Source organism: Gymnodraco acuticeps, unplaced genomic scaffold (genome assembly GCF_902827175.1).
Source record: "Gymnodraco acuticeps unplaced genomic scaffold, fGymAcu1.1, whole genome shotgun sequence".
In the NCBI taxonomy this organism is placed as follows: domain Eukaryota; kingdom Metazoa; phylum Chordata; class Actinopteri; order Perciformes; family Bathydraconidae; genus Gymnodraco; species Gymnodraco acuticeps.
Window position 1 is genome coordinate 726,740 of NW_022991219.1, and position 25,955 is coordinate 752,694.

Consider the following 25,955-nt stretch of genomic DNA (forward strand, 5'->3'; position numbering starts at 1 on the left):
AATTAGCATACTGTACAGTATTAAGTCTTAAAGTGTAATCTTATTCTACAAAGAATAAAGCCTTACCAATCATAGAGGATTGGGTCACTTTTGCGGGCTACTTCACCCATCCAGGTTGCCAAATAGTCTTCCTCCCTCCCCTACCTCCATACATGAGACTTGTCTTCCTGTTGACCAATCACAGGCTGACACAGACAGACTGCTGGTGAAAAGCAGCACTACGGAGGCTGCACACTTTGAAAAAACCAGTTACACATGACACGTTCTTGGAGGGCGCACTTGGACACAAACACTCCATCACGCAGCTGTCATGGAACTTGTTTAGTTGTAGCTGAGCTGTTTTTTTCTTCTTGTCAACACCTGTAAGGCAGATTTGCATGACTTAAGGGAAGTTTTGTTAAAAATAAAATCTTTAATCCTAAATAGCTTTTTTTTGCTGTGTTTTCATCACATCTGCTAACATGTGCCTACTGACGTCTGCCCTGCTGCTTGCTTTACTTGGTGAGTGAGTATAGTTTTTCCAAACTTTGACCTTTGCAATTGCCTCATAGACCTCATGAATGATTTATGTTTCCAACAGTTGTATGTTTATTACAGGGGGTTTATAACTAGTGGCATGAAGGGAAAGAGTGCAGGTTTTCTGCCAACAGATGGTCATTCACTGCTCTGTGTTTTTGCTCTGGTAGATATTGTTTGTGGATGCTGTTCCACAATAAAACTTTGAGAATCTCAGTTACCCGCTGACCAAATATTAAACTTAATGCTTAACCTGTTGTTGATGTAGAGTATAAGGGTAACATATCAGTGAAAGGCCAATACCTCATATCAGATAGGAGTCAAATGGTTTGATTTGCACTCCACTGAATACCTACAATATATTGTCATTTTAATTTATTGTAGTATAATTCAAAGGGTAATCCAAATAGGGATAATGACAATAATTTTAGACCTAGACTACAGTCAAATTGTGAAAGTAGCATTTCCGCTATTAAGCCTAATTTCAAAGGGCATACAGGCAGAAGAAATAAAGAAATGAAAGTGGCTGCTATATATAAAACAATGAACTGAGAATGGAAACTAACATTTGCATGCTACCTGACAATATTTCCACTATTTGGTGGCTATCAAGTCAACACCAAGGCAACATGATTTAAGTAATTTTATGATTTTACAGGATCATGTTTCAAACAGTAAACTAATACTGTAGTATCTTGCCTGATAACATAATTGTTCAATTTTAGCCAATCATGCAAAGTGTGCATGCTCAGTAGACCTGCATCATATCCCATTTAATAAATAAAAGGGGAAGATTTTTTAGGAATAGTAAATTATGTAATTCTAATTGTCTGAAAACCCTGCCGCCGTGTAAAACAATGACATCGAAGAAAATAGACCTCAATGCTTAAATACAAGTAAACAGGTTATAATATTGCCTTGATTCAGGAATACATGCATTCATACCTTTTCACAATGTGGGTCCATTGCTGACATTCTCTGATGTCGTATATTTATTTCAGGGTTCAAAGGTAATTACTTATTTTCTCATTTAGGTATGAGGATATGTGTCTTGAAACATGTCTGAAGGGATTTTTTGGAAATGTTGAAAGTCTTCATCGATGATGAGAATCATTCCCAGGCTTTAACTAAACCATTTTAGAAGTCTAATGTACTACATGCACTATAGGACCAATATTTAATCATTGATAACAAAATTCCAAAACGTAGATTTAGGGTTTTGCAGGATCATCTAATATCTGTTTTGTTCATTGATGGTAGTTGTTCATTAACAAGTGTCGGAACCCAAAATACTATCATCTCCCCCAATTGTTCATCCATTCATTTTAACTTTCAGTATTTTTAATTCAAGGCTGACGACTTTTTGCTGCTCTTTTCAATTAAATAAAAATAACTATAACTATCTTAAACTGTACTGTAACTTGTATTCTTGTATTTTCTACCAGCCTTCATTTTTTTTTAGCTTGTCAAATGCTCTGTTTGATCCTGTAAAGCACTTTGAATTGCATTACTGTATGAATTGTGCTATACAAATAAATTGCTTTGCCTTGCCTTGCCTTGCTTTGCCTTGCCTTGCCTTGCCTTGCCTTGCCTTGTTTTATTTGAATTATCTTGGCTTTTTAATTACTTTTTTAAATGTCATTTAGTAATCTGTTGCTGTTGCACTTTATCTGAATCATTTGACTGTTTCTTACATTTGTGTAAAGTACTTCGAATTGCCTTGTGTTGAAATGTGCTCTATCAATAAACTTGCCTTGCCTTTTCAGATTCCTTTTCCTGCGATCACTTTCTGGCGCCTGTGAACATGGGAGGAGTCACAGGGCAGGTGCACTTTGACTCCACCTCCCAGATGGCCACTGTCAATGTGTCTGGCACTGGATCCTGTGGTTCACTTAACTTTTCCCTCAGCCAGTTCCCCGTCATGTATGGCCATTATGCTCAGCCCTGTTCTGAAGCAAATATCGGCTCTAGCGTTTTCACCTTCACAACAGATCCTTCCTCAGACCCCACAATCAACGTGTCCCTCCTCTTCGGACAAATGTCAAACCTGGATGACTTCTCGCTGACTTTTCAGACATGCAACGGCACTAAAGTGTGTACTGTTTTAAGTCAAAGTCAAACAGACGCGACCTATCAGGCCAGGTTCACAGGAACAATCGCTGGTAATGTTTACATGCGCGTTAACAAAAGACTGGCCAACCCCAGGGTGCTTGCAGACCTAGTTACCACCGGTCAAGTCAATGCCACTCAAACCAACGTAACTCTCTATGGATCAACCAGCACTGCCACAAGCTGTAAAGCTCTTCTTGGAAGCTTAGATCCCTCAGCTTTGATCATGATGGGTGTCGTTAAAGTCGGAACCCCTTTAACACCTGAGAAATCCCGTCTGGACGTGACCAGCTTCAACATCAACAATCGCTTTCTTCTCATCCGCATGGGGTCAACTTACATGTGTGCTCAGATTTATATTTTGCCGGAGAAACAAGTGAGCGCTGTAATGAACATGAGAGGCATCAAGGGATATTTTATGTTCCGTCAGGCTTCCCCTTTTGATGTGACCGAGTTGAGGGTGAACCTGACCAACTTGCAGAGCAGAGTCGGCCCTTTCCACGTCCATAATTTTCCTCTTCCGCCAGTCAGGACGCCTTCATCAAGCCGGTGTTCAAATGCTGCTGTGGGTGGCCACTGGAATCCATTCGGTGTCAACACAAACGACCCAACATACCCCAATGGGCCAGGTTCAACTCACGACATGTATGAAATTGGTGATCTCAGCGCCAAGCATTTGTCCCTTGAAGGTAGAAACGAGGTGGACATGATGTTCACAGACTTCAGCCTCCCTCTGTTTGGAGATAACAGCATTATAGGTCGCTCGGTTGTGATTCACCAACCAGATGGTGCCAGGTATGTTTGTGCCAGCATCGGCTACCCCGGTGAAGTTATCGTAGCCAGAGCCATATTTCAGAGCCCTGTGGTTGGTGAGATCTGGTTCGCCCAGCTTGCAAACAACCCTCTGTCTGACGTTTCCATCTTCATAGATCTGTCATATGGAAATCCCTCAACAACACCAACCAAAAACCACAACTGGCATGTTCACATGTACCCCATCAGCTCAGAGAGAGATGACGATAGTAGACGATGCAGCACAACAGGAGGACACTGGAACCCCTTCAACTCTAATGTAGGAGAGAGCAGCTATGGCCTCCACTGTGGCCCTTCCAGGCCTCTGTCCTGCGAGGTGGGAGACCTCTCCAGCAAACACAGCACCCTCAACCTCGGTACCAAAGTGGGCGTAGTGGAAGCAAAACACTTTTTCACTGATGTCACTTCTTGGTTGTCCGAGACAGGCATTATTGGTCGCTCTGTGGTCATCCATCAAGAAGAAAAAGGTGGCCCAAGGATTGCCTGTGCCAATGTCACAAAAGTGCGAGTCCCCAAAGCTAGTTTAGGAAGTTGGTTTGGCTCCCAGACCCCCGGCGGACAGGTCCGATTCTCCCAGGCTGTCCCACAAGGCCCAACGACTGTAAATGTCACCCTGATTAACCTGAACTCTGTGGCTGGGGGCTACCATGTTCACATACTGCCCGTCAAACCTGGCAGTGCCTCACCCTGCTCCGAAGCAAACATCCTGGGTCACTACAACCCGTTAGCCTGGAACATATCAAACAGCCCCCCACCTGGAACTGGCACAGTGGACCAATATGAGCTTGGGGACTTTCGCGGGAAATTTAGGACTCTACATGGCCTCAACGAGGTTCAGGCTGTGTACAATGACCCTGACCTGCCATTAACTGGTCCCTACAGCATAGACGGAAGGTCACTCTTGATTCACTACTCGAACGGATCAAGGTAAGAACCTGTATGCATTTCATGTGCTTGTGCTTTTTAGAGAGAAAGAAATCAACAGAAGATTAAGATGTAAGAGAAAAGCAAATGCGAAAATAATTCACATAGGAGGATTAGAGCAGGTTCCTGTATCTGAAGAAGAGGCCACTATAACTACTGTAGCCACTGACTCATTTCCTTCCATGTGTATTTAGATACAAATACAGCAAACAGAAAACAGGAACAATTCTAGCAGCTGCGAAATTGCAGTAGTCATCTGTGGTTTTGCAGCTCTACCACCCTGAGTGGCCCTCTGGCACAGTGTCAGACTTGGACAGTCTATTGAGGCCAATTACAGGTGTAGGATGTCATAGACATTGAGTCATATCCTCCTCATGTTTTGTATTATAAAACATAATCCCCCTTATTCATTGAGATTGACTCAACAGAACATTCTCAAAATACACAGCAAGATTTGGATGTGGTTTCTCATATTGTGTTATACTTTGCATGTGTTTGTTTTCTGGACAGAATGCGGTGTGCTGACATCTCAGCTGACAGAGATACAGATGGACAATGGATCATTGCTAAGGCTGTTTTCAGTGGTTCAGTGGATGGGACAGTCAAACTCGTAAGAACCAACAACATCCTTTTGCAAGACAAATATTTTTTTACTAAATGCCAAATACTGTCATATGAAGTTTAATTTACAAAAAGTAATCAGCCTATCTATCTTTTCTTTGTCAAATACACACTAAGTATAAATACATTTCCTATACTGTAAATACTAAGTACACTTTACTTTATCTCCCAGTTATACAAACATCACATTTTGAAATGTCGTTTCTTTTAATGAACACATTATTCTTTCTTATCAAAGGCTATCTCTTACATTACCCACAATGCAACATGACTGACAGTTTGGCTAATGATCTTTGAGTGGCAAGTTTAGGTAGACATTAGGGGAGATGACAAAGCCTGACCAAACTGACAGCTTTATACAACTTTCTCACATTTGTAATTGTACTCACCATGGCCCCAAAACCAACTTTGAGGTAGAGTTCCCGTTTATGAAAGACAGCCTTTCTTATTTCCCATATGTCTTTTCAGAGATTGCATTTATGTGTGGGTTGCTCCAACCACAGTTATTTAAGTAATCTTTACAATAGTTACCTGATTATTTGTTGCCCAAGTTCAGGTTGCTAAACTTAGCCAAAGTGCAAAATGTCAAAACATATTTGATACACGTGGGAAAAAACAAGGTTGTTATTTTAAAAATAAATATGAGAGAAAGAATAAAATACATCACCTTGTATAATTAGGATAAGAAACACTGTATTTATTTGTAACAGTACATTTTGAAGATTCAAAGGTTTTAATGTCATATGCACATAAGCTAGTGTAGAAATGGCAATGAAAATCTTATGACCCGAGCTCCTCCACTGATGCAACATAGTTAAATAATCAAATGTAAAAATACAAATAAAACATAGTGCAAGAAGTCTATATACATGTGAATATATTATATATACAAGAACAGAATCTAAAATTAAATATTGTTCAGTAAGATTAATTTAATTATTGTTTATTGCGGTGATAACTATTTAGATAAATAAGTGTATTGCAAGATGACAAACAGATTAAATGTACATTGTGATAAGGATGGTGAAAGTCTTTCCTCAATTAATAAAGTTAATATTCTTTAAAAAAAACTGTGTAATGAGTTCCAGTAATAATCAACCAGCCCATCTCCATAAAATAAGTTGTGATTTGTCTAAATGCACATTCTAAGATTCAGAATCCATTGTTATTCCTCTGATAGCCACAGAGCACATGCAAGGCTTTTCTCTCTAACTCATTAAGAGCCAAGCTGCCACAAAAACATGACAGAGTATGTTCTGCTTCCCTGGACAGACCATGAATTCATTATGCACGTGGTTGCAACAAGGAGACATGGGAAGAAGAGACGAGATTATTAGCTTAGCATAGAACTACAGAGAGAAATGCAATGGGTTGTGAAACATACAGACGCCCTGAACAAGGAAGCTCTCCAAGAAAACAGCTGTCTCTGTCAGCGGCCCTCCAGAGGCTCCATGCTGAGTGCTGCACTATGTCTAAGAGCTTTTGTCTCCTAAATGCTTTATTATAAGGGATACTCTGGGGAATAAACATTGTCATCTGCAAGATTTACTCAGGCAGATAACAGAGAGTCTCAATAATGAATTCACACTTGTGTCTGCCCTTATATTTCAGTAAAACAAGCACCCAGTTCTGGTTGGACTATTTGCTATGATAGTATGACCGTGCACAATTCAGTCTCTCTAATTGTCTGTTAATATTGGACATGTCGATTTTCCCGTCTCTCAGCGCCAGCAGGTGTTTCCTGATGGGAGTAGCAGTGATATAAAGCTGGAGGTGAACCTTCAGTCATCGGAAATACCAAATGTGAGTACAGAGGCATGCATCTTCACTTGGACATTAAGGGGGCACACTGTAAATCTAAAAGGCCTGTGCATTAGTTACAATGAGGTTTGATACATTTTGAAATGCAGAAATTAAAGGTATTCATTATTTTCCAGTAAGTACATTTCCTTGTATTGAAAGCACCGGGATTAGAAAGATATAATAAATATATGTCTCTGAACCATGTGACAATTGCTGTTATTGTATGTTTTTCACTGTATTTATGGGATATATAGACAGTACGGTAAAAAAACAATAGGAACACACACTCACTTGTTGTATTTGACCCCCCTTCCTTGCAGACGAATGTGGTCGACCTTTTCATCTCAAGCAACCGAGCCGGCAACACCAGACAGTGTCAAAGTACGGGAGACTCGTTCAATCCATTCAACATGACATCCAAGGTGAGGTCAGCACCAGAGATGGGGTCGTTACTAAAAAAATGTAATATATTACATATTACATATTACTTTAAAAACAAAGTAATATATTACACTACTTCGTTACTCGCTACATAAAGTAACTTGTTACTTTACTCGTTACTTTACTCGTTACTTTACTCGCCGAGCACGTACGAACTGCGCATGCGTGAGTGGCAATAACTCTCCTTACCAGCAGGCGGCGGTAGTGTGTATTTGTCATTCAAAACAGGCAACAACCGGAAGACAGATAAGAAGAACAGACTGCGTGATATAAACAAACAACAAATAGCGTGTGCGGTAGCTTCACCTTAGCATGTGTTCTTTGCAGGTGTTGTTGAGGTTTGAGTGGTGTTTCCAGCAGTGGATAACAGCTTCTGGCCTGGACACAGTTTGCACCTCACCGTCACATTCCTGTCTATTCTTCGGACGAACTCAAAATAATGGGCATACCTCCACCCCTCGAAAGTTATCGCTGACTCAGCCATGTTTATGCAGCACTGCACGTGGAGATGTGGACGCGCAAATCGCGCAGATTACGTACATATAAACCTGCGGCGGAAACCCCTCTAGTCTGTCAATTTGATTATGACTGATTTTAGTAAGTAACGAAGTAACGCGTGTCGGGGCAATATTAGTAACTGTAGTGTGATTACTGAATTATTAAAGTAACGCGTTACTTTGTACACCCAGCTCTGGTCAGCACCTATCATTTTCAAACTTTATGAAGTGATTGATTGCAGAGCTGTTAGCTGATATGTTGGTATTTCAAGCATTTAATCTGCAGATTTTGCTCTGATTATCTTGAACAAAGCTTTGTCCTCGATTTACTCTAGAAACTCCTCCATATCACCTCTTCAAAGATACAAAAAAATTTGGATAACATTACTGACTTAAAGAAGACACCATTCATCAAATTCCGTCATCATTTTTTATTGAATGATCATGAGGTAGTATATTACAGCACGAAAAACAAGGAGTCAAACTTAGTGTCTGGTAATGGCATGGAAGAATATTTCTGGATTTGTCCCATTAGTCTTTAAATGACAGTAGATATAACTTCTTGAGCAGGCCTTTTTGAATTGGATATTTTTTTCCAAAGAGCCATAAGGATATATGAGATTTGAACATTTCCACTGCAAATGTGTCTTTTAGAAGTTAAAGCATGAAGAAGTTACAAAAGCATTTGTATTTGCTTTAATTGAGCATTAGTTGTAAGTCCTTAACTATGAACAATGAGACAAAGATGTCCACCAGTGCAGAGAAGAAGGTTGTTTCTTGTGGGTTTCTTTCTCTAACAATAAAACATGAACATTGTGCTCTTGTGGTTAACATGTAATTTACTTCCCATTTTCTATTCCCCCTTCAGAGCTCCAGCTGTTCCCTTTTGAACCCTCTGAGCTGTGTGGTGGGAGAGGTGTCAGCGAGACAAGGCCAGGTCATCCTGAGTGAGGGACAGCTGTTCACTGACAGCATCATCCAGCTCTCTGGAGACGACACAGGTGCCAAAGTGACGCAGTTTTACCACCAACAGTGTATTTAGCAGGAGCTAGAATTGAAGATTTCTAAAAAACGTTGTTGTTAAAGTTCATGTTTAACTGTGTTTGCAGTGGTCTACAGATCTGTAGTGCTGAAGGACGGAAACAGTATCATGGCATGTGCAGACATCCTCCCAGAATCCCCTTCAGCAGAGCAGATCTTTCCCACAGTGACTCAATTCAGCAGGTGAGTGAAATAAAAACTGCACTGATGGTTATCAACCTTTCTCTGGATTTGTATCTTTAATCTCTTGGCAAGCGTGCCGGAGAGAACAAACAGGGTTGGGTGATCAGGGAACAAATTCTACACAAGTGTTGTAAATACCTGCTGAGCAATTTAAACAAGAGCAATTCGCACAGTAGCCTACATGGAGTAAAATAATTTTCATTTCTTCTCATTTACATCTTATTTTATTCACTTTTGCAGTGTATACCTTTAGGTGAAGAACAATATTATTAGGTACAGAACAAGTACCATTTTCTTGCCTACTTTGGACGATAACTGTTCTATGCATTTGTTAATCTATTTAGTACGGTGGCCCTGAAGTGCAAGATACCGCAGCATTTCACAAAACGCCACAGCATTTCAGAAAACACCACAGCATTTCACAAAACACCACAGCATTTCACAAAACGTCGCATTTTTTTAAAAGCGAGGCTGATCAAATATGATATAAGGACATTATGCATCTGAAATAAACAACATTTATAAAATGCACTGGAAATTGTTTATTAGCTAGTATCTATTGTTTATTATCCGATTTATTTTTTACTACAAACTCAATATCTAATTCATTTTTGCCTAGATATGACTTCCGTAGCAGGGTGGCAGCTGTCCTGCAGTTGGAGACAGCGAGAGTCACCATCCTGCCCAGTTCTTCAGCTTCTTCTAACCCATCTTCAGCTGAGGGAAAGTGCAGCCAAGTCAACTACATGGTGTCCGGTAAGGCAGAAACCCTTCCACTTTATACACAACAGTATTTTACAACTCATTTTACAAGATAAGAGAATTATTAGCTTTCACAAAAAACAGAAACATGAGTAAAGATGATTTGAGGAAGCGAGTGAAGGAATATTTGATACTCTTCCTCGTTTTTACACGGAAAATCTATTCAAAATCAATACTTTAGCCATTGACCATTCAAATACTTAACAGACACCATAGCTTTACAGTTTTTCTCGATTGCTAACACACTTTTTTTTTTTTAAATTGCTCAGTTTCTCAGAACACTAAACACAATTCACAGAGCCACACACCCAAAGTGCAAAACACCTCATTTCTCCTGCTAAGTGAAGAACTGCACTCAAAACTACATAAACACTTACCAAATGCAAACTTTAGCACCAAATATAACACACTTCATTCATAATACTAGATTGTTTGACCACCCAACTACACACTGCTGAGCATAATCTAAAGCATGTTAATCTGTTATGGGCTATGCTCTGTATGTAGAGGGTTCTGCAGAGAAAGATTGCTTGCTTATACATAAATACAGTAAAGGAAGAAATACAATTGAGTTGTTGAAAGAAATCACATTTGATTCAAAAATAACATTGTGCCACATGCATCTCAGCACATAGCTACTATGTAACTGCTGCTTCCTGCCTCATTGAAATCCTTGGCCTTCCACCTCTTTGTTTCTCAGTCCTTCAGATAAACAACAAAGACATAGTGGTTGGTCAGTGTCTGTGTTGCATTAAAGTAAGTTTACCACAGTACAATGTGCAGGATGTGTGTGCAGTTATAGTATGCAACATGCCAACAATTCAATTACAGTAATGAAGTAAATACGTTTCACACAACAGATATAAGCACTGATATATCATGAGTTATGCAGAGCTACAAACTGGTAACTAACCTGTTTTCAAGTCTAAGTGTCTGGATTACAGAGGCAACAGTACATCGGCTTAGATTAGGCTGAACCCTCTGTCCAGCCTCTCTCATCGTCACACCATGGTTGATAACATTTCATTTCATTAGAGAGTACTCTTCCTCCTCCTCTCCTCTTCCTCTCCTCTTCCTCTTCCTCTTGCTTCCATGTTGGCTTCCATTGTTGCTGTAAGAAAGTACTCACCTGTGGTCTTTTTATAGTGTTAACATCCTGATTGATGAGCCAACAATTATGCTACCAGGTGTTTGGTCAGGTGGAACGTGTTTCTTGATCATTGGTCCATGTGTGAGGCATTTTGAATATCAGTGTTTTAAACCAGCTAACACGTGACTTTATGTCAGATTCCTGTGTCTCACGTGGAGAAACGTGTGCAGTGGTTTGCACAAAGTGCCATGTTGATTTGCAAATTGTGTGAAAAGCTAAAAACGTGTTTAAAGTTTTGGAGATTTGAGCCGATGTTTTGCTCTTTGAGTGTTGTTAAAATAATTGTGCTTTATGTAGAATTTTTGTGTGTTAGCAATCGAGAAACTGTAATAAGTTAGTTTGGTGGACTCTAATATGATCCAATACACTTCTGCAACAATAATTTTAAGTAGTAGGTTACAAAACTTTGGTGAAGTGATGACTATTGCCTCATCTCACCTCTCCAAGAAATGTCCTGGGGTTAGGACATTTTAATGAGCAGGGTTATTGATGCTGACTGTTGTTGTCCAAATAAACCATGCAGGAGACATTAATGCTAAAAAGAAATTCATTTTTCTAAGTAACACGTTTTGTCACATGACATTAGGTCCTTAATCTTTTAACCCACACCCTGATCTTATTGTTTTCATGACATTATATAAGACACAGTGAAAAAGAAAGTGGCAAGTGGCCAAGCAGCAAAATGTGTCGGGTAGGTATCAGCTCGCTTCCAAAGACATAACATGAGATCAAAACTATTGTTTCTCTAGAAGACGATGATGAAATAGAATATTACTCATTTCCGTGAAACTTGGCACCTCATTCTTTTTTGTTCTCAAAATGCCATTATAATTATTGAAGCAATAAACAAAACTCAAAAGAGGACTTGGGAAAATGACAAACAAAATAGCATAGGAGCTGATTTAGCAAAGAAGGTTTGGCACCTTTGAGCCAGGACTGCATTCACAAACACACAAAGCTCCTTGTGTGTTTGGTATAATCTCAATCTTTCAGACTGTGTGCAGCATGTAAGCCTGTAAACACTGCTTCAGACTTGTAGGACCAATGTGGGGCAAGCTGTGTGCCCAGGCTGTGGTCATCAGGACAATGAACAATTACGGGCATTGAAAAATCTTCAGAAAACCTGAAAGATTGCTCAGTAACCTGACGCTGGAGTTGCGTGTCTGTGTGTCTCATTTTTGTCCCTTCCTCTGTCTCAGGGGGGAACAGAGAAGAGTCTGTACGGGGGTTTCACACAGTATAGCACAGGACACGCATTTATGCCCTCACAAGTCTCCCACCAGGTGAAGAGTTTACTATTGTGGAGTTCAAAACAGCAGAGAGATGCACAACGGAACGTTTTCAGACAGCATGCAGATGAGAATGTGTGGAAAAGATCATGTTTTTTTGCTTGGTAGGATAACAAATAAATAAAATTAACAGCACTTTATCCCTGTCTGAAGCAAAAAAGTATGTGCAAAACGATCAAACCTTCTTACAAACTTGCTATGTAATTTGTTATTTCTGAAACATTCGAAATGCACTGCAGCATTTTAGATGTATTATTATCTGACTTAGTGAAGGAAAAGCAAGTCCATAACTGCCTCACACTAACGTAATTATAATGTCTGTGTGTAATTAAGCATTGCCATGTTGTCTCTAATTTAAGGAGATGTCAGCGCAGAACTTCTGAAATCTGTCAAAACCAGCGAGAAGATGGGCATGTTCAAAGAGTCTGACTCATGCACAAGTAAGTAAGCTCCATACTGTAATTATAGCTATAAATAGACTATAGGCACACAATGAACTCACAGTGTGAATTTGTTTTTTATTTAAGGGAGACCTACATTTAGAAGTCCTGTGTTGAATTTTACACCATGAAACTTGCCCTAGTTTTAAGAAATGTTATGTTTAAATATTTGCACATTTGCAATCCTTTCTGGAAAAATGAACATTTGTATAAATCAGGTTCAAGATGATTCCTTTTTTTTGTTGACATATTACATATAATTATTCTTTTTTTTTACTTTTATTGTCATTACATAGTACAGGTACTAGTAACAAAACAGTTTCTCTGCATTTGACCCATCCTAGTGTTAGGAGCAGTGGGCTGCCATTATTATGTACGAAAATAACACATTTGTCTCAAGATATCAATATCACCTCAAACAAATATTGATTTAATTATTTGTTACGTAGATTAGGCTCTGAGTAATCTGCTCCTTCCACTGAGTTCCACTCCTTTGAAGATTATAATAACCACAACGATTAATGAATACATCCTTGTTCGCACCTCTGATTTGATGCCCTCAGGGAGTGCAGGTCCGCTGTCGATGCCAGGAAGTTTTCTCCTGGGTTTGATGTTGGCTGCCACCTTCCTGATGTCCTCTACAGTCTATTAAAAGCTCAGAGAAATTGCCACAACATGTATCATCAGCACGGCCACATGGATCCACATTTGTAAAACTGTGAATATGTTTATGAAATGTAGCCCACCAAATGGTACTATGGGCATCTGCTTTATTAACAAGCAAATAATACCTACTTCTTACTTTTTCTAGCAATCATTTAAGGCAACTTCCCCAACTGTTCAGTGTAGCCCTGAAACATAATTGTGTACGCAACAAATAGCTCTCATTCTTTATCGGGGAAGGTAATGCGGTACATTTTCAGATATCCAGACTTTTTTCTTCTTCAATTATGCATTATCCATATATTCATGTAAAAAATATTGTGTATATATTTGGAAAATTGTAAATAAAATGCAATAATGTTTCTATGAGTTGTTTTTCTTTGTTTAGACCCATCAACCTAGGAGATGAATAAATGTGTGAGCACACTAAGCATAAGCAGGGCATGCAAATCTATCTATTGAAAACTTATTATTTCTTAACATTTGCAACTGAGGGGAATGTGGGGTACTACAAATTAATTTAAAGAAAAAATACAAAAAGACATAACAGAGATCTTTTAACTTACCAAAGAGTAGCCTATGAGCCTTAAACCAACATTGACAACACTGAAATGGTCATTAGATTAGTCAATTAAATAACAAAACTGTTCAGAATCACCTTTATCGGCCAAATACACAACATCTACACTGTATACATTATGTATGATTTGAATTGACAAATTGAGTTATCATAATAAGAGACATGAAGCTCTGTTAATGCAGGGAATAGCAGGTAGGCAATATCGTTGTATTTAGCTTGGGTATAATAGACACAATAATTATATATGCTACAAGTAGGCTACCAAGAGACAACAAGGATAGAAACAAGGAAGTCAAAAAGCAAAAAAACTCATATGTAATGGTGTTATTTGATGTAATACAATATATTTTACTCCTTTTGTTCGTTTTGCGGATCTTCCAGTAGTGTTTCTATACTCAAATGCAATGGTTAAGTTGAACACTCCCTGCAAAGTGGCAGTAGCTATATGAATAATAATTGTATTAATAATCATAGATTATGGGTTATTTTATTGTTCAGTGTATGTTTTTCTCTCTAATGGAGTCGAGTCTGGATCCCGCTGCCTCTACTGGAAGGAGCTGCAGTCACGTGACCACAAACGTCAACAAAGAAATGGCAGCCTCCTGTTTTGTATATTAACCACAAGGTTCAGGCTGGTACAGAAGCGCTTCGTTTGTTAGCCCAATAATCACATTTCTAGAAGGAAACCACCGGGTGTGTATTCAGCATTTCACTGGCCGCATGAGGGGGGACGTAAACGTTAGCTAGCGGTGGTTAGGGGGAGAAAACGTGGCACCGCGGGATGTTGACTTGTTCACCACGCCTGTGTCTGTAACGTCCATTATCAAAGTGGGGATAAAAGCCTTCACTCAGAGCTGTCAAACTGTGACATTATGTGAAATATATCTGAAATCAGCTAACAACTTTACAGATAGACTATTGTCTTGTTGCCACTACTAAAGCACACAGCTACTCTCTAAATGAACGAGTTATTGTGTGTTTTGGATGGCCTGTTGATAACAGTGATGTGTGGATACAAAATATCGTCATAGCTTGCCGTTTATTATCAGAATATAACGAGATGTTACACTGTATTCAAGCTAGTTAGCTAGCGTATTAGTTAAGATAAATGCTACATCTTCTTATGCCTACTTGTAAACAACAATCGCATGCGGTGTTAAGCCAATAGGAGAGCTCTTCGATGAATAATACTGCAACGTGATTGGTCGGCACGCTGAAGTTCTTTCCAAACAATTATGTCAGTTATTGTGAATGCTGATAAATTCGACACTGCACAATATCTTTCGGACTTTGCCACATTTGAAATAGTTAATACACCTACCGTCACCACCCAATGGGTCTATTCTTTTAATATTTAACTAATGTGACAGTTGCTGAATCATTATGTTACAGCAGGATAAAGATCAGGTGTGGACTGTGACTTTGAGCTCCACGTTAATAGTCAGGTAGACACTGTCCTGCTCCAGGCACATAAAATCAACATGACTTCCCAAAAGTCAGGTAATCTATGGGTAATTGGGGTGGGTTTTTATAACAATAGATCAAGGCACATATCTCTGTTCTTTTTTTATAAAGGTAGTTGTGGGAAATTACTGTGTTTCAAGTTTGTATTCACATCATAACTGCATAGGCTACTGTAGGTGTTTTTTTCTGCACTAAATCCCAGCAGCTTTAATGTTAAGCTAGGACATTTACCTTAGTGTAAGGGCGTTTTGTTACATGGTTTTATGTCTTAAATAAGTGTGTCATTTTCTTTCTTCGTTTAGACTCAGCCATGTCTCCAAAGATCACAGGAGAGCTGCTCAGGCAACTTCGGCAGGCGATGAAAAATTCTAAATACTTCTCTGAGCCCATACAGGCCTACATCGTCCCTTCTGGAGATGCACACCAGGTAAGTGAGATCACACAATTTTTTTTAAATTATAATTCATCTTAATTTAATCATGCAGTTTTATTGAGGTGGATTAAAAAAACACATCACATGAACACATCAGCAAAGAAGACACAACTTCAACCACAAGAATCAGGAAACAGATAAGTAAACTTGTTTGAACGCAGTTTGTAGTTCTGCCACCATTAGGTTAATAGTTCCTGGAGTGTGTACTGTAGTAACATTACATTGGAGAAGGGATGTAAGTTAGTTTAGAAGCTTCAACAGTAGAGCTTTAGGATAAATAATATGCGATGGCTATTTCTTCTTCACTGACACATAAACATACACTGACTGCTTTAAAACACCAATAAAGTCACCCCCAAAGATAAACTCAGACACACATGCACCAGCTCAAAGCCGAGCTGCTGCAGCTCCTGTCTCATTGTGTGTGTTGTGATTCCCTTTTAATCGTCTTTTCTAACCTTGAAAATTAATTGTAGCCCTTTACCCACTGCTCCTCCCTTTTGCCCTCTCCATGCACACGACACGATGTGAGAAGAGCAGCCAAGGTGCCATTTAAAATGTCTGACATGCTCCTTCACACTGATTGTAAATTAAGCTGATCTCTCTCTGTCTCCTTCTCTCTCTTTGCCCCCATGTCTTTCAGAGTGAATACATTGCACCGAGTGACTGCAGACGTGAATTTATCTGCGGATTTAATGGCTCTGCAGGTATGGTTTGCTTCATCCAGTTCAAATCCTAGCTAATTTCTTGTTTTAGGATAGGATAAATAAACTTGCGTCCAGGTCCCAGTGCATCGTCTCATGTTCAATATAGTTAGTACAGTAGATTATCTTTCAGTTTGTTATGATATAAGGTGTACTTTTAGGTGATGTGACCTACTTTGGAACAAATCCCTCTGGGTAAACAGCACAGTTTGTAAAGAAAGAAGTGTAAACATTTGGATAAAGTAAACCACTTATAACACAGGTCAGGTCTTTCTAAGACATTTTAATGGGGAGATACTGCTTATTTAACCTTTTCGTATTCATCTATTGTACACACCATACAAAAGCCTCTGTGATTGGTAAGATGAATTGTGCGTTGCTTGTTGTGTCGTGTAGGTACAGCCATCGTCACAGAGCAACACGCTGCAATGTGGACTGATGGGAGATATTTCCTCCAGGCCAGTCAGCAGATGGACAACAACTGGAGCCTCATGAAGATGGGTAAGAATTAAAAAAAACAGGATCATCCTAACTGCAAAGGCTTTTTTTAAACATACATGTATCTTAATAGCGACTGTAAACACTGGAATGAATCTGGCACATTTTATGTCGCTGTCTTGTGATCATGTTGTTTAAAAACAATCATATCTAGGGCTGAAGGAGACACCCTCTCAGGAGGACTGGCTGATCAGCATCCTGCCAGAGAACTCCAAAGTGGGAGTAGATCCGTGGATCATCGCTGCTGGTACGTCTCATGTTCCTCTCAGTGCACTGGATCAACTTAAGGCATCTCGTGTGTGTGTGTGTGTGTGTGTGTGTGTGTGTGTGTGTGTGTGTGTGTGTGTGTGTGTGTGTGTGTGTGTGTGTGTGTGTGTGTGTGTGTGTGTGTGTGTGTGTGTGTGTGTGTGTGTGTGTGTGTGTGTGTGTGTGTGTGTGTGTGTGTGTGTGTGTGTGTGTGTGTGTGTGTGTGTGTGTGTGTGTGTGTGTGTGTGTGTGTGTGTGTGTGTGTGTGTGTGTGTGTGTGTGTGTGTGTGTGTGTGTGTGTGTGTGTGTGTGTGTGTGTGTGTGTGTGTGTGTGTGTGTGTGTGTGTGACACTCACAAGAAACACCGGCTGTTGTTATGCTTGCTGTGACGTTACATTAGTCCGTTCTCTGCTTGTAATTATGCCGAAGCTTCAAAGTTGTATTTATCATCTGAATTTGCCGAAACAAGTTTAATATTCTGAAAGCCAATACTTTGTTTATTTGAAAACAAACTGTCTTTTATATAAAATTGAAGTATAATACAAGTAAAACTACATTTTGCTTTAATCCCATGTAATTGTAGAATGAACAGTCTTCCTTTGAAGATGTATAAGTCAGGTGTCTTGAGTAGTCAGCATTACCTAAAAATCATTGTACACATTTGAAAATTGTTATTTTCCACTTGTTACCATTGTGAGTCTATTTTTATGCAGCTCTGCGTGATTGTGTGGCTACAATTCAGACTAATACACTACCAGAGGTGTAATAAGTACTCAGATCTTGTACTTGAGTAAAAGTACAAGTACTCAGATCTTGTAGTGAAATTATAAGTACTCAGATCTTGTAGTGAAATTATAAGTACTCAGATCTTGTACTTAGCAAAAGTAGAAGTACCAGAGTGTAGGAATACTCTGTCACAGTAAAAGTCCTGCATTCAAAATGTTCCTCAAGTAAAAGTAGGAAAGTATTCTCATCAAAATATAGTTAAAGTAGCGACAGTAAAAGTAGTCATTGTGCAAATTGGTCCATTTCAGAATAATATATATGATATGTTTTCTTATGATTGATCATGAAAGTGTTCTCAAAGCTGGTAAAGGTGCAGCTAGTTTGAATGACTTTGTGTACTGCAGGGTAGCTGGTGGATTTACTCCAGGTGGAACTAAAGTCTGATTCAACACTTGGTTATATTTCACACCATTCATCCACATCTGTGAAGTAACTAAAGGTATTAAATACATGTAGTGGAGGAAAAGTACACCATGTACCTCTGAACTGTAGTGGAGTAGAAGAACACCATGTACCTCTAAACTGTAGAGGAGTAGAAGTACACCATGTACCTCTGAACTGTAGAGGAGTAGAAGTACACCATGTACCTCTAAACTGTAGAGGAGTAGAAGTACACCATGTACCTCTAAACTGTAGAGGAGTAGAAGTACACCATGTACCTCTAAACTGTAGTGGAGTAGAAGTACACCATGTACCTCTGACTTGTGTTTACTGCCAACCTAAAAGTACCTCAAAAATAGTAATCAATAATGTATTGAAAAGTTATTTGGCTGATTGTTTTATATTGGCTCAGACAGGTTATATGGGACATACAGATGGGTCACTCATTTTGAAATATTAAACTTAGTTTTTTTTTCTTTAATTTTTCATCCTCAAGTAGAATGCTATTATGAAACACACATTTGTTTGTTTATAGCATAAAGAACATCTGATTTAATGTGAGGTAGGGAAATAATCATTTGAGTATGTGTATATAAATATGTAATTTACAACAGCTGTAAGATGCTTGAAAAGCTGGAAAATGCACCTTGAAAATGCTTGAAAAGTGCTTGAATTTGACTTTGGAAAAGATGTAAGAACCCTGAACCTAGCAAAGCAAAATAATCGGTTTTTTCGATGTTACGCCCAGACCTAGGGGAACCTAGGCGCAGCATAAAATGCACTCTCCCCACTTTTCCCACTCCCAAGAACACGGACACCAAAACAGAGAAAGCGTTTGGTAAATGTACTATTTACCCAAAATTATTACACACCGGAGTAGCAAAACCACAAAACAAAGAAAGCTTTTAACACAAAATCTTACCTATCAAATGAGGAAAATAAACGTACAAAAATCTTACCTACTCTAATGCAAAAAACAGGAGAAAACGAATTATCCAGAAGGAAAAAAAAGAAAGGGTTTTGCACTCCTAAGCAAAATAAAGCGTGTCTAACAAAAACAGTTTTAGTAGCTTTTCTACACAGTCTCACAACACGAGAGAAAGGACCGGCATACGGTATAAATAAGCAATCAGTGTAACAGGACAGACATTGCAGCGCAGATTTATGTTGGGAGTATGAGAAGTCTAGTCGGAGAGAGGCCGGGGGGAACTGCACGGCTGCAGTTAAATATCCTCTCTTCTTCAGGTGGACCAATCAGCAGGTTGAAGGTAGCTAATCAGCTTAACGGGCACCACCTGTTGCTCACACACACACACAGGAGGGAAACAATGTCCACACACATGACCTAACGACCCAGGGTCGTAACACCCCCCCCAACTAAAAATCAAACATTTCCCCCAAAGAAATGTTAGATTCACAGGGACCTGGACAGAGCATCAGCCATAACATTATCAACCCCCTTCTTGTAGCAAATTTGGACGTTAAAATCCTGTAGCAAAAGGGACCAACGCATAAGGCGGTGGTTGCTGTTCTGCATCCGAGATAGAAACACGAGAGGATTATGATCAGAGAAAATCACAGTTGGCACAGAACTCGACCCTATATACACCTCGAAATGCTGTAACGCCAAAAGTAAAGCCAGTGCCTTTTTTTCGATGGTGCTGTAATGAAGCTGGTGTTTCTTGAACTTCTTCGAGAAGTAACAGACCGGATGATCAATGTCCCGCTCATCCTCCTGCAGAAGTACTGCGCCCGCACCTAGTGCACTCGCACTTAAAAGGGCGGGTGAAGTTTGGAGCAGCAAGTACCGGGGCACTGCAGAGGACCGCCTTTACGGCCTCGAAAGCCAACTGACATAATGATGACCACCGGAAAAGTACTTTAGGACTTGCTAAACCTGTCAAGGGAGCCACAATATCAGAGACATTTCTGCAAAAAGCGCGATAATAGCCAGCCATCCCCAAAAAACGTCGGAGCTCACGGCGCATCTGGGGGGGTGGGACATCTATAATATCCTGTACTTTAACAGCCACAGGGCAGACCTGACCTTGTCCCACTTGCTTACCTAAATACGTCACTATAGCCTTCCCAAACTCACATTTAGCCAAATTGAGTGTGAGGGATGCTGAACGCAAACGATCAAATATTTCACTCGGAGTCTTCAGATGCTCAAGCCAGGTGGATGAATAGGCCACAATATCATCCAGATAAACTTCGCAGTTCCCAACCCCACATAAAACCCTTTTCATCAGCTGCTGGAAAGTGGCAGGTGCATTTCTCAACCCAAACGGCATAACCGTGTACTCCAAAAAACAGTCTGGTGTGACAAATGCACTGATTTCAGCAGCACGCTTAGTGAGGGGAACCTGCCAATATCCCTTAAGGAGGTCCAACTTTGTGACATATTTAGCAGAACCCACACGGTCCACACAGTCATCCATCCGTGGAAGCGGGAAGGAATCTGATTTAGTAACGGCATTTAATTTACGGTAATTGTTACAAAAACGCGGCGTCTTATCCGGCTTAGGGACCAGGAGCGATGGTGAACTCCACGGGCTATTGCTTGGAACGGCGAGACCGTGTTCAACGAGATACTTCACTTCCTGACGCATCAATTCTCGCTTAGCCGGGTTGACACGATAGGCATGCTGCTTAATAGGCTTGTGTTCGCCTACCTCAATATCATGAGCCAATACAGTCGTTTGAGTAGGAGTATCCCCAAACAAACTCGGATAATTTTCAATGAGCCTGCGAATATCAGCCCGGGGCGAGTAAGGCAGATGTTCATGAAGATCGGACAATATGGCTGAATTACCGAGGCGCGCACAGGACACAGAAGCGCGCCTGTCACTCAGCCCGTCATCATGGGCTGTAAGGTGGTTGAGTAACAGACACAGAGGCGATAGGCGCTACCATCAGAGATTGAGCAGCGCCACTTTCACGATCAACGTACATTTTAAGCATGTTTATATGACACACCCGAGTTTTCTTTCTACGATCCGGAGTACGGATCATATCATCCGTTCCACTGAGCTTACGGCCCACCTCATACGAGCCGGAAAATTTTGCTTGAAGGGCCGAACCAACAACGGGTAGCAGAACTAATACCTGGTCACCGATTTGAAACTCCCGCGCAACTGTCTTTTTGTCATACCGGGATTTCATCTTAGACTGGGAGGTCCGGAGTGACTCACGGGCCAAATCACAGGCATGATGCAGCCTTTCTTTAAATGAACTGACAAAGTCCAAAATGTTGTCTTCTTTCTTTAACTTATCGGAGAGCCGGTTCTCCCTCAACAGACGCAGCGGGCCACGCACAGTGTGGCCAAAAACCAAATCGGCCGGACTGAATCCTAAAGACTCCTGTACTGTCTCTCTTATAGCGAACAATAACAACGGTAAACCCTCATCCCACTCACGATTATTTTCGGTGCAAAATTTGCGAAGCATGCTTTTTAGCGTCTGATGGAACCTTTCTAACGCGCCTTGACTCTCTGGATGGTACGCACTTGACGTACGGTGTCCGATATCTAGCTCTGACATGACCTGCGCTAATACTTTGGACATAAAATTGGATCCCTGGTCACTTTGGATGTTTTTTGGGAGGCCAAACGTGGAGAAAAGCTTTACCAACGCTTTCACAATAGAGCGAGCCTTTAACGAACGCAGCGGTACCGCCTCCGGGTAACGAGTAGCAGCGCACATCACCGTAAGAATGTATTGATTACCGGATTTTGTTTTAGATAACGGCCCGACAGTCAATAATAACATGCTCAAAAGGCTCTCCCATGACGGGGATCGGTCTAAGTGGGGCTTTTGGAATCACCTGGTTTGGCTTACCAGACATCTGACAGGTATGGCAAGAACGACATAATTTAACAACGTCTGATTTAAGTCCAGGCCAGAAAAAATAACGGAGAACCCGCTGGTAGGTTTTCCGGACTCCTAAATGACCGGAGAGAGTATGATCATGTGCCAAACTCAGCACTTGTAAACGAAACGGCTGTGGAACTACAATTTGGTACCCAGACTCCTGCGTACAACCTGAGCTAGGCGACCAGCGGCGCATCAGAACACCATCATCAAATACGTAAGACACTGATCTTTCACCCGTTTTGTCATTTTCAAAGGATAGGCAGGACGACAATGTACTGTCAGATTTCTGTGCTTTAATCAACTGATCTTTATCCACTGAAAGTTGAAGGGGTTTGTCGTCAGGCTGAAGCTCTATGGAAACAGATATTTTCTCTTGACCCTCAGATCCACTACGTCACCTAGTTTTCGGGACATGGCACGAGTTACAGCACACACAGGGAACAGCTGAACCGAATCCAACGCAGTGGACTCAGACACACATGTGATCATAGCTGGATCATTAACCACTTCGGGTGACGGAAAAACTTTCTTCCCAGCCAAATCATTACCCAGGATCAGATCAACACCGTTAATTGGTAACTGGGAATGCACAGCCACCTTAACCACACCAGAAATACATTTGGACGACAACTGAACAAAATGCAAGGGCGCACGCAAAACACTTAGTTTAACCCCCCATGCCAAAATATCTGTCCCACTATACGACTGAGCTGAGAACGGCAGGACACCACCACGAATAATCGACTGCTTAGCACCTGTGTCCCTCAGAATTGTGATGGGAATTTGTTTTCCCCCACTTGTCAAAGACACAGAACCCTGCGAAATAAAAGGCTTGAACGCCTCATCAATAGCGCTATCCTCCACGTTTGATGCAACGTTCTTTGCAGAGTGCGGTTTGGTATGAATAAAATGTATAGGGAATGGCGTTTTTCTACCTGCGTACTGCTCTTTCCTTTCTAGGCTAGGGCAGTCGACGATGTGGTGTCCTTGCTCACGGCAGTAATAGCACTCCCTGTTCTCAGCTGCTTTGGCGCTACCATGGAAAGGAGATTTTACCCTTCTGTCACTTGTCACAGGATCACGGCAAACTGGAAGAAAAAAAACATTTTTGTGAGTTAACACAAATTCATCTGCCAGTACCGCGGCAGCAGCAAGTGATACAACTTTCTGCTCATTCAGATAAGTGACAATTTTCTCAGGCAGTTGATTTTTAAACTCTTCCAAAAGAACGAGCTCACGTATGTCCTCCCTGGACGTGGCTTTGCTAGCTTGACACCACCGATCAAAAAGGCTACCTTTTCCTCTCGCAAATTCCACGTAGGTCTGGTTGACACCCTTTTTACTATTCCCACATTTTTGTCTGTATGCCTCCGGTACTAATTAATATGCTCGAAGGACTGTGGTCTTAACAATTTCGTAATCGAGGCTCTCCTCAACAGTCAGGGCATTGCAAACTTCCTGAGCTTTACCAACGAATTTGCAATGTAACAACAGAGGCCACACTCTCCTAGGCCACTGTAGCATACCAGCGATGCGTTCAAAGGCAGTTATCTAGTATCTCAATGGAAGGTTCCTGAGTAAACAATTGTAATTGACTCCATTGTGAATTTCAAACAGACAAACTGTCAACCAGAAACATAAAATGTACGAGAATAGGAAATAGCCATGCTTACCCGACCCGATGACAAGAACAGAAAGACCGGATGAACGAGCCCCCAATTATCTTACGCCCAGACCTAGGGGAACCTAGGCGCAGCATAAAATGCACTCTCCCCACTTTTCCCACTCCCAAGAACACGGACGCCAAAACAGAGAAAGCGTTTGGTAAATGTATTTACCCAAAATTATTACACACCGGAGTAGCAAAACCACAAAACAAAGAAAGCTTTTAACACAAAATCTTACTTATCAAATGAGAAAAATAAACTTACAAAAATCTTACCTACTCTAATGCAAAAAACAGGAGAAAACGAATTATCCAGAAGGAAAAAAAAGAAAGGGTTTTGCACTCCTAAGCAAAATAAAGCGTGTCTAACAAAGACAGTTTTAGTAGCTTTTCTACACAGTCTCACAACACGAGAGAAAGGACCGGCATACGGTATAAATAAGCAATCATGATAACAGGACAGACATTGCAGCGCAGATGTGTGTTGGGAGTAGGAGAAGTCTAGTCGGAGAGAGACCGAGGAACTGCACGGCTGCAGTTAAATATCCTCTCTTCTTCAGGTGGACCAATCAGCAGGTTGAAGGTAGCTAATCAGCTTAACGGGCACCACCTGTTGCTCACACACACACACACACACACACACACACACACACACACACACACACACACACACACACACACACACACACACACACACACACACACAGGAGGGAAACAATTTCCACACACATGACCTAACGACCCAGGGTCGTAACTGAGGTTACCTACTGTAACCCAAGCTTCTATGAGTAAATGGCGCAGCCCTCTAAGGCTATCGGTATTGGGTTATCCCTCTGCGCCCCCGCGCAGCACTGAAACACTTGTAGTCCACGCCCACCCGCTAGGTGGGCCCCACCCTCGGGCCTCCTTCCGGTATAAATAGGTAGGGGGCCCGGCACTCTGCTCCCATACAAAATAACTTCAGCTATTCGAAGAGCCAGTGGGGCCCCGCACTTAGAGGGCTGCGCCATTTACTCATTGAAGCTGGGGTTACAGTAGGTAACCTCAGTTCTATTTCGTATATGGCTTCGCCCTCTAAGGCTATCGCTATTGGGTTAAGGGCTAAGCATGATGTAGTCTGCGCCCCACTGGGTCCGCCCGGCACTAGAAGCACAGACACACCTGCTCAATAATACCCCCTGCCTGTTGTGCCATGCGTAATGGCGCATCACCGTCCCTGGAACATAGCAAAACATGCCTATCTTCCCGACGGGGTGAAGGCTGGGAACAATACATACCGGCCGCTGTGAGAAAGTAGAGACGAAGGTCCCACCTTGCCCAGCGATCATAGAGGGGGAACAGCAACTCTCTGCGTGTCAGACAGGTAGGAGAGCGCTCAGCTGGATCCCTGACGTCACTCACTCTGACCAGACACTCCGTACAAAGTGTGTCAGAGGAAAAAGGAACATCCCTCCTATAAGAGGGAAAAAGGGCCGCTCTCCGCGTGCCGAGAGGCAGGAGAGAGGCGCACAGCTTGATCCCTGACGTCACTCACTCCGACAGGACACCCAGTACAGGGTGTGTCAGAGAGGAAAGGGAGACATCCCTCAAATAAAAATTAATACATGAACAGGGGGAAGACCAAGATGCAGCAGTGCAAATATCTTCCACTGACATTCCTCCGTGCAAAGCCGTGGAGGAGGAAATTCCTCTGGTGGAGTGCGCATTAATGTTCTCTGGGGGCTCCACCCCAGAGGAGACATATGCCTGTGACACAGCTTCACACAGACATAACATAGCATAACATAGCATAACATAGCAAGACAGCGCGTGCACCGGACAGAGGAGATGAGACGTGGCTTCTTCCTCCGACCTGTAAGGAGGGGGGAATAAGCCAGCCAGGGTGATCACTCTTGACCTACAAGAGTTGTGATGACCTTAGGCATGAAGCCGGGTTAGGAATGAACCACCTCTGGAGTGTCCCCCTGTTGGAAGAGACCCAGGGGAATCCCCACGTGACCAGCTGACGCCAACGCCGAGCAGCTGCGTCACGGAGAGGGCTGTGTGGGTTGTGACATGCCGGAGGAGAG

The 25,955-nt window shown here is 41.4% G+C and overlaps 2 protein-coding genes across 2 annotated transcripts in view; both read left to right on the plus strand.

The window, feature by feature from the left end:
- Window positions 1-193: 193 nt before the first annotated feature.
- cusr (Copper-only SOD repeat protein) lies at window positions 194-13,616 on the plus strand. Its single transcript, XM_034239334.1, has 10 exons — window positions 194-501; window positions 2,283-4,365; window positions 4,873-4,972; window positions 6,709-6,786; window positions 7,107-7,208; window positions 8,593-8,725; window positions 8,834-8,948; window positions 9,568-9,704; window positions 12,509-12,589; window positions 13,153-13,616. Exons 1-10 carry the CDS (start codon window positions 462-464, stop codon window positions 13,239-13,241), a joined length of 2,958 nt encoding a protein of 985 aa, XP_034095225.1. The 5' UTR covers window positions 194-461; the 3' UTR covers window positions 13,242-13,616.
- Window positions 13,617-14,604: 988 nt separating this feature from the next.
- The window catches only part of xpnpep1 (X-prolyl aminopeptidase (aminopeptidase P) 1, soluble), a 26,201-nt gene continuing 14,850 nt past the window's right edge, over window positions 14,605-25,955 (plus strand). The window contains 5 exon segments of the mRNA XM_034239247.1: window positions 14,605-15,332; window positions 15,599-15,723; window positions 16,373-16,436; window positions 16,830-16,934; window positions 17,086-17,178. Coding sequence (XP_034095138.1) covers window positions 15,314-15,332; window positions 15,599-15,723; window positions 16,373-16,436; window positions 16,830-16,934; window positions 17,086-17,178 — 406 coding nt within the window. The 5' untranslated portion in view covers window positions 14,605-15,313.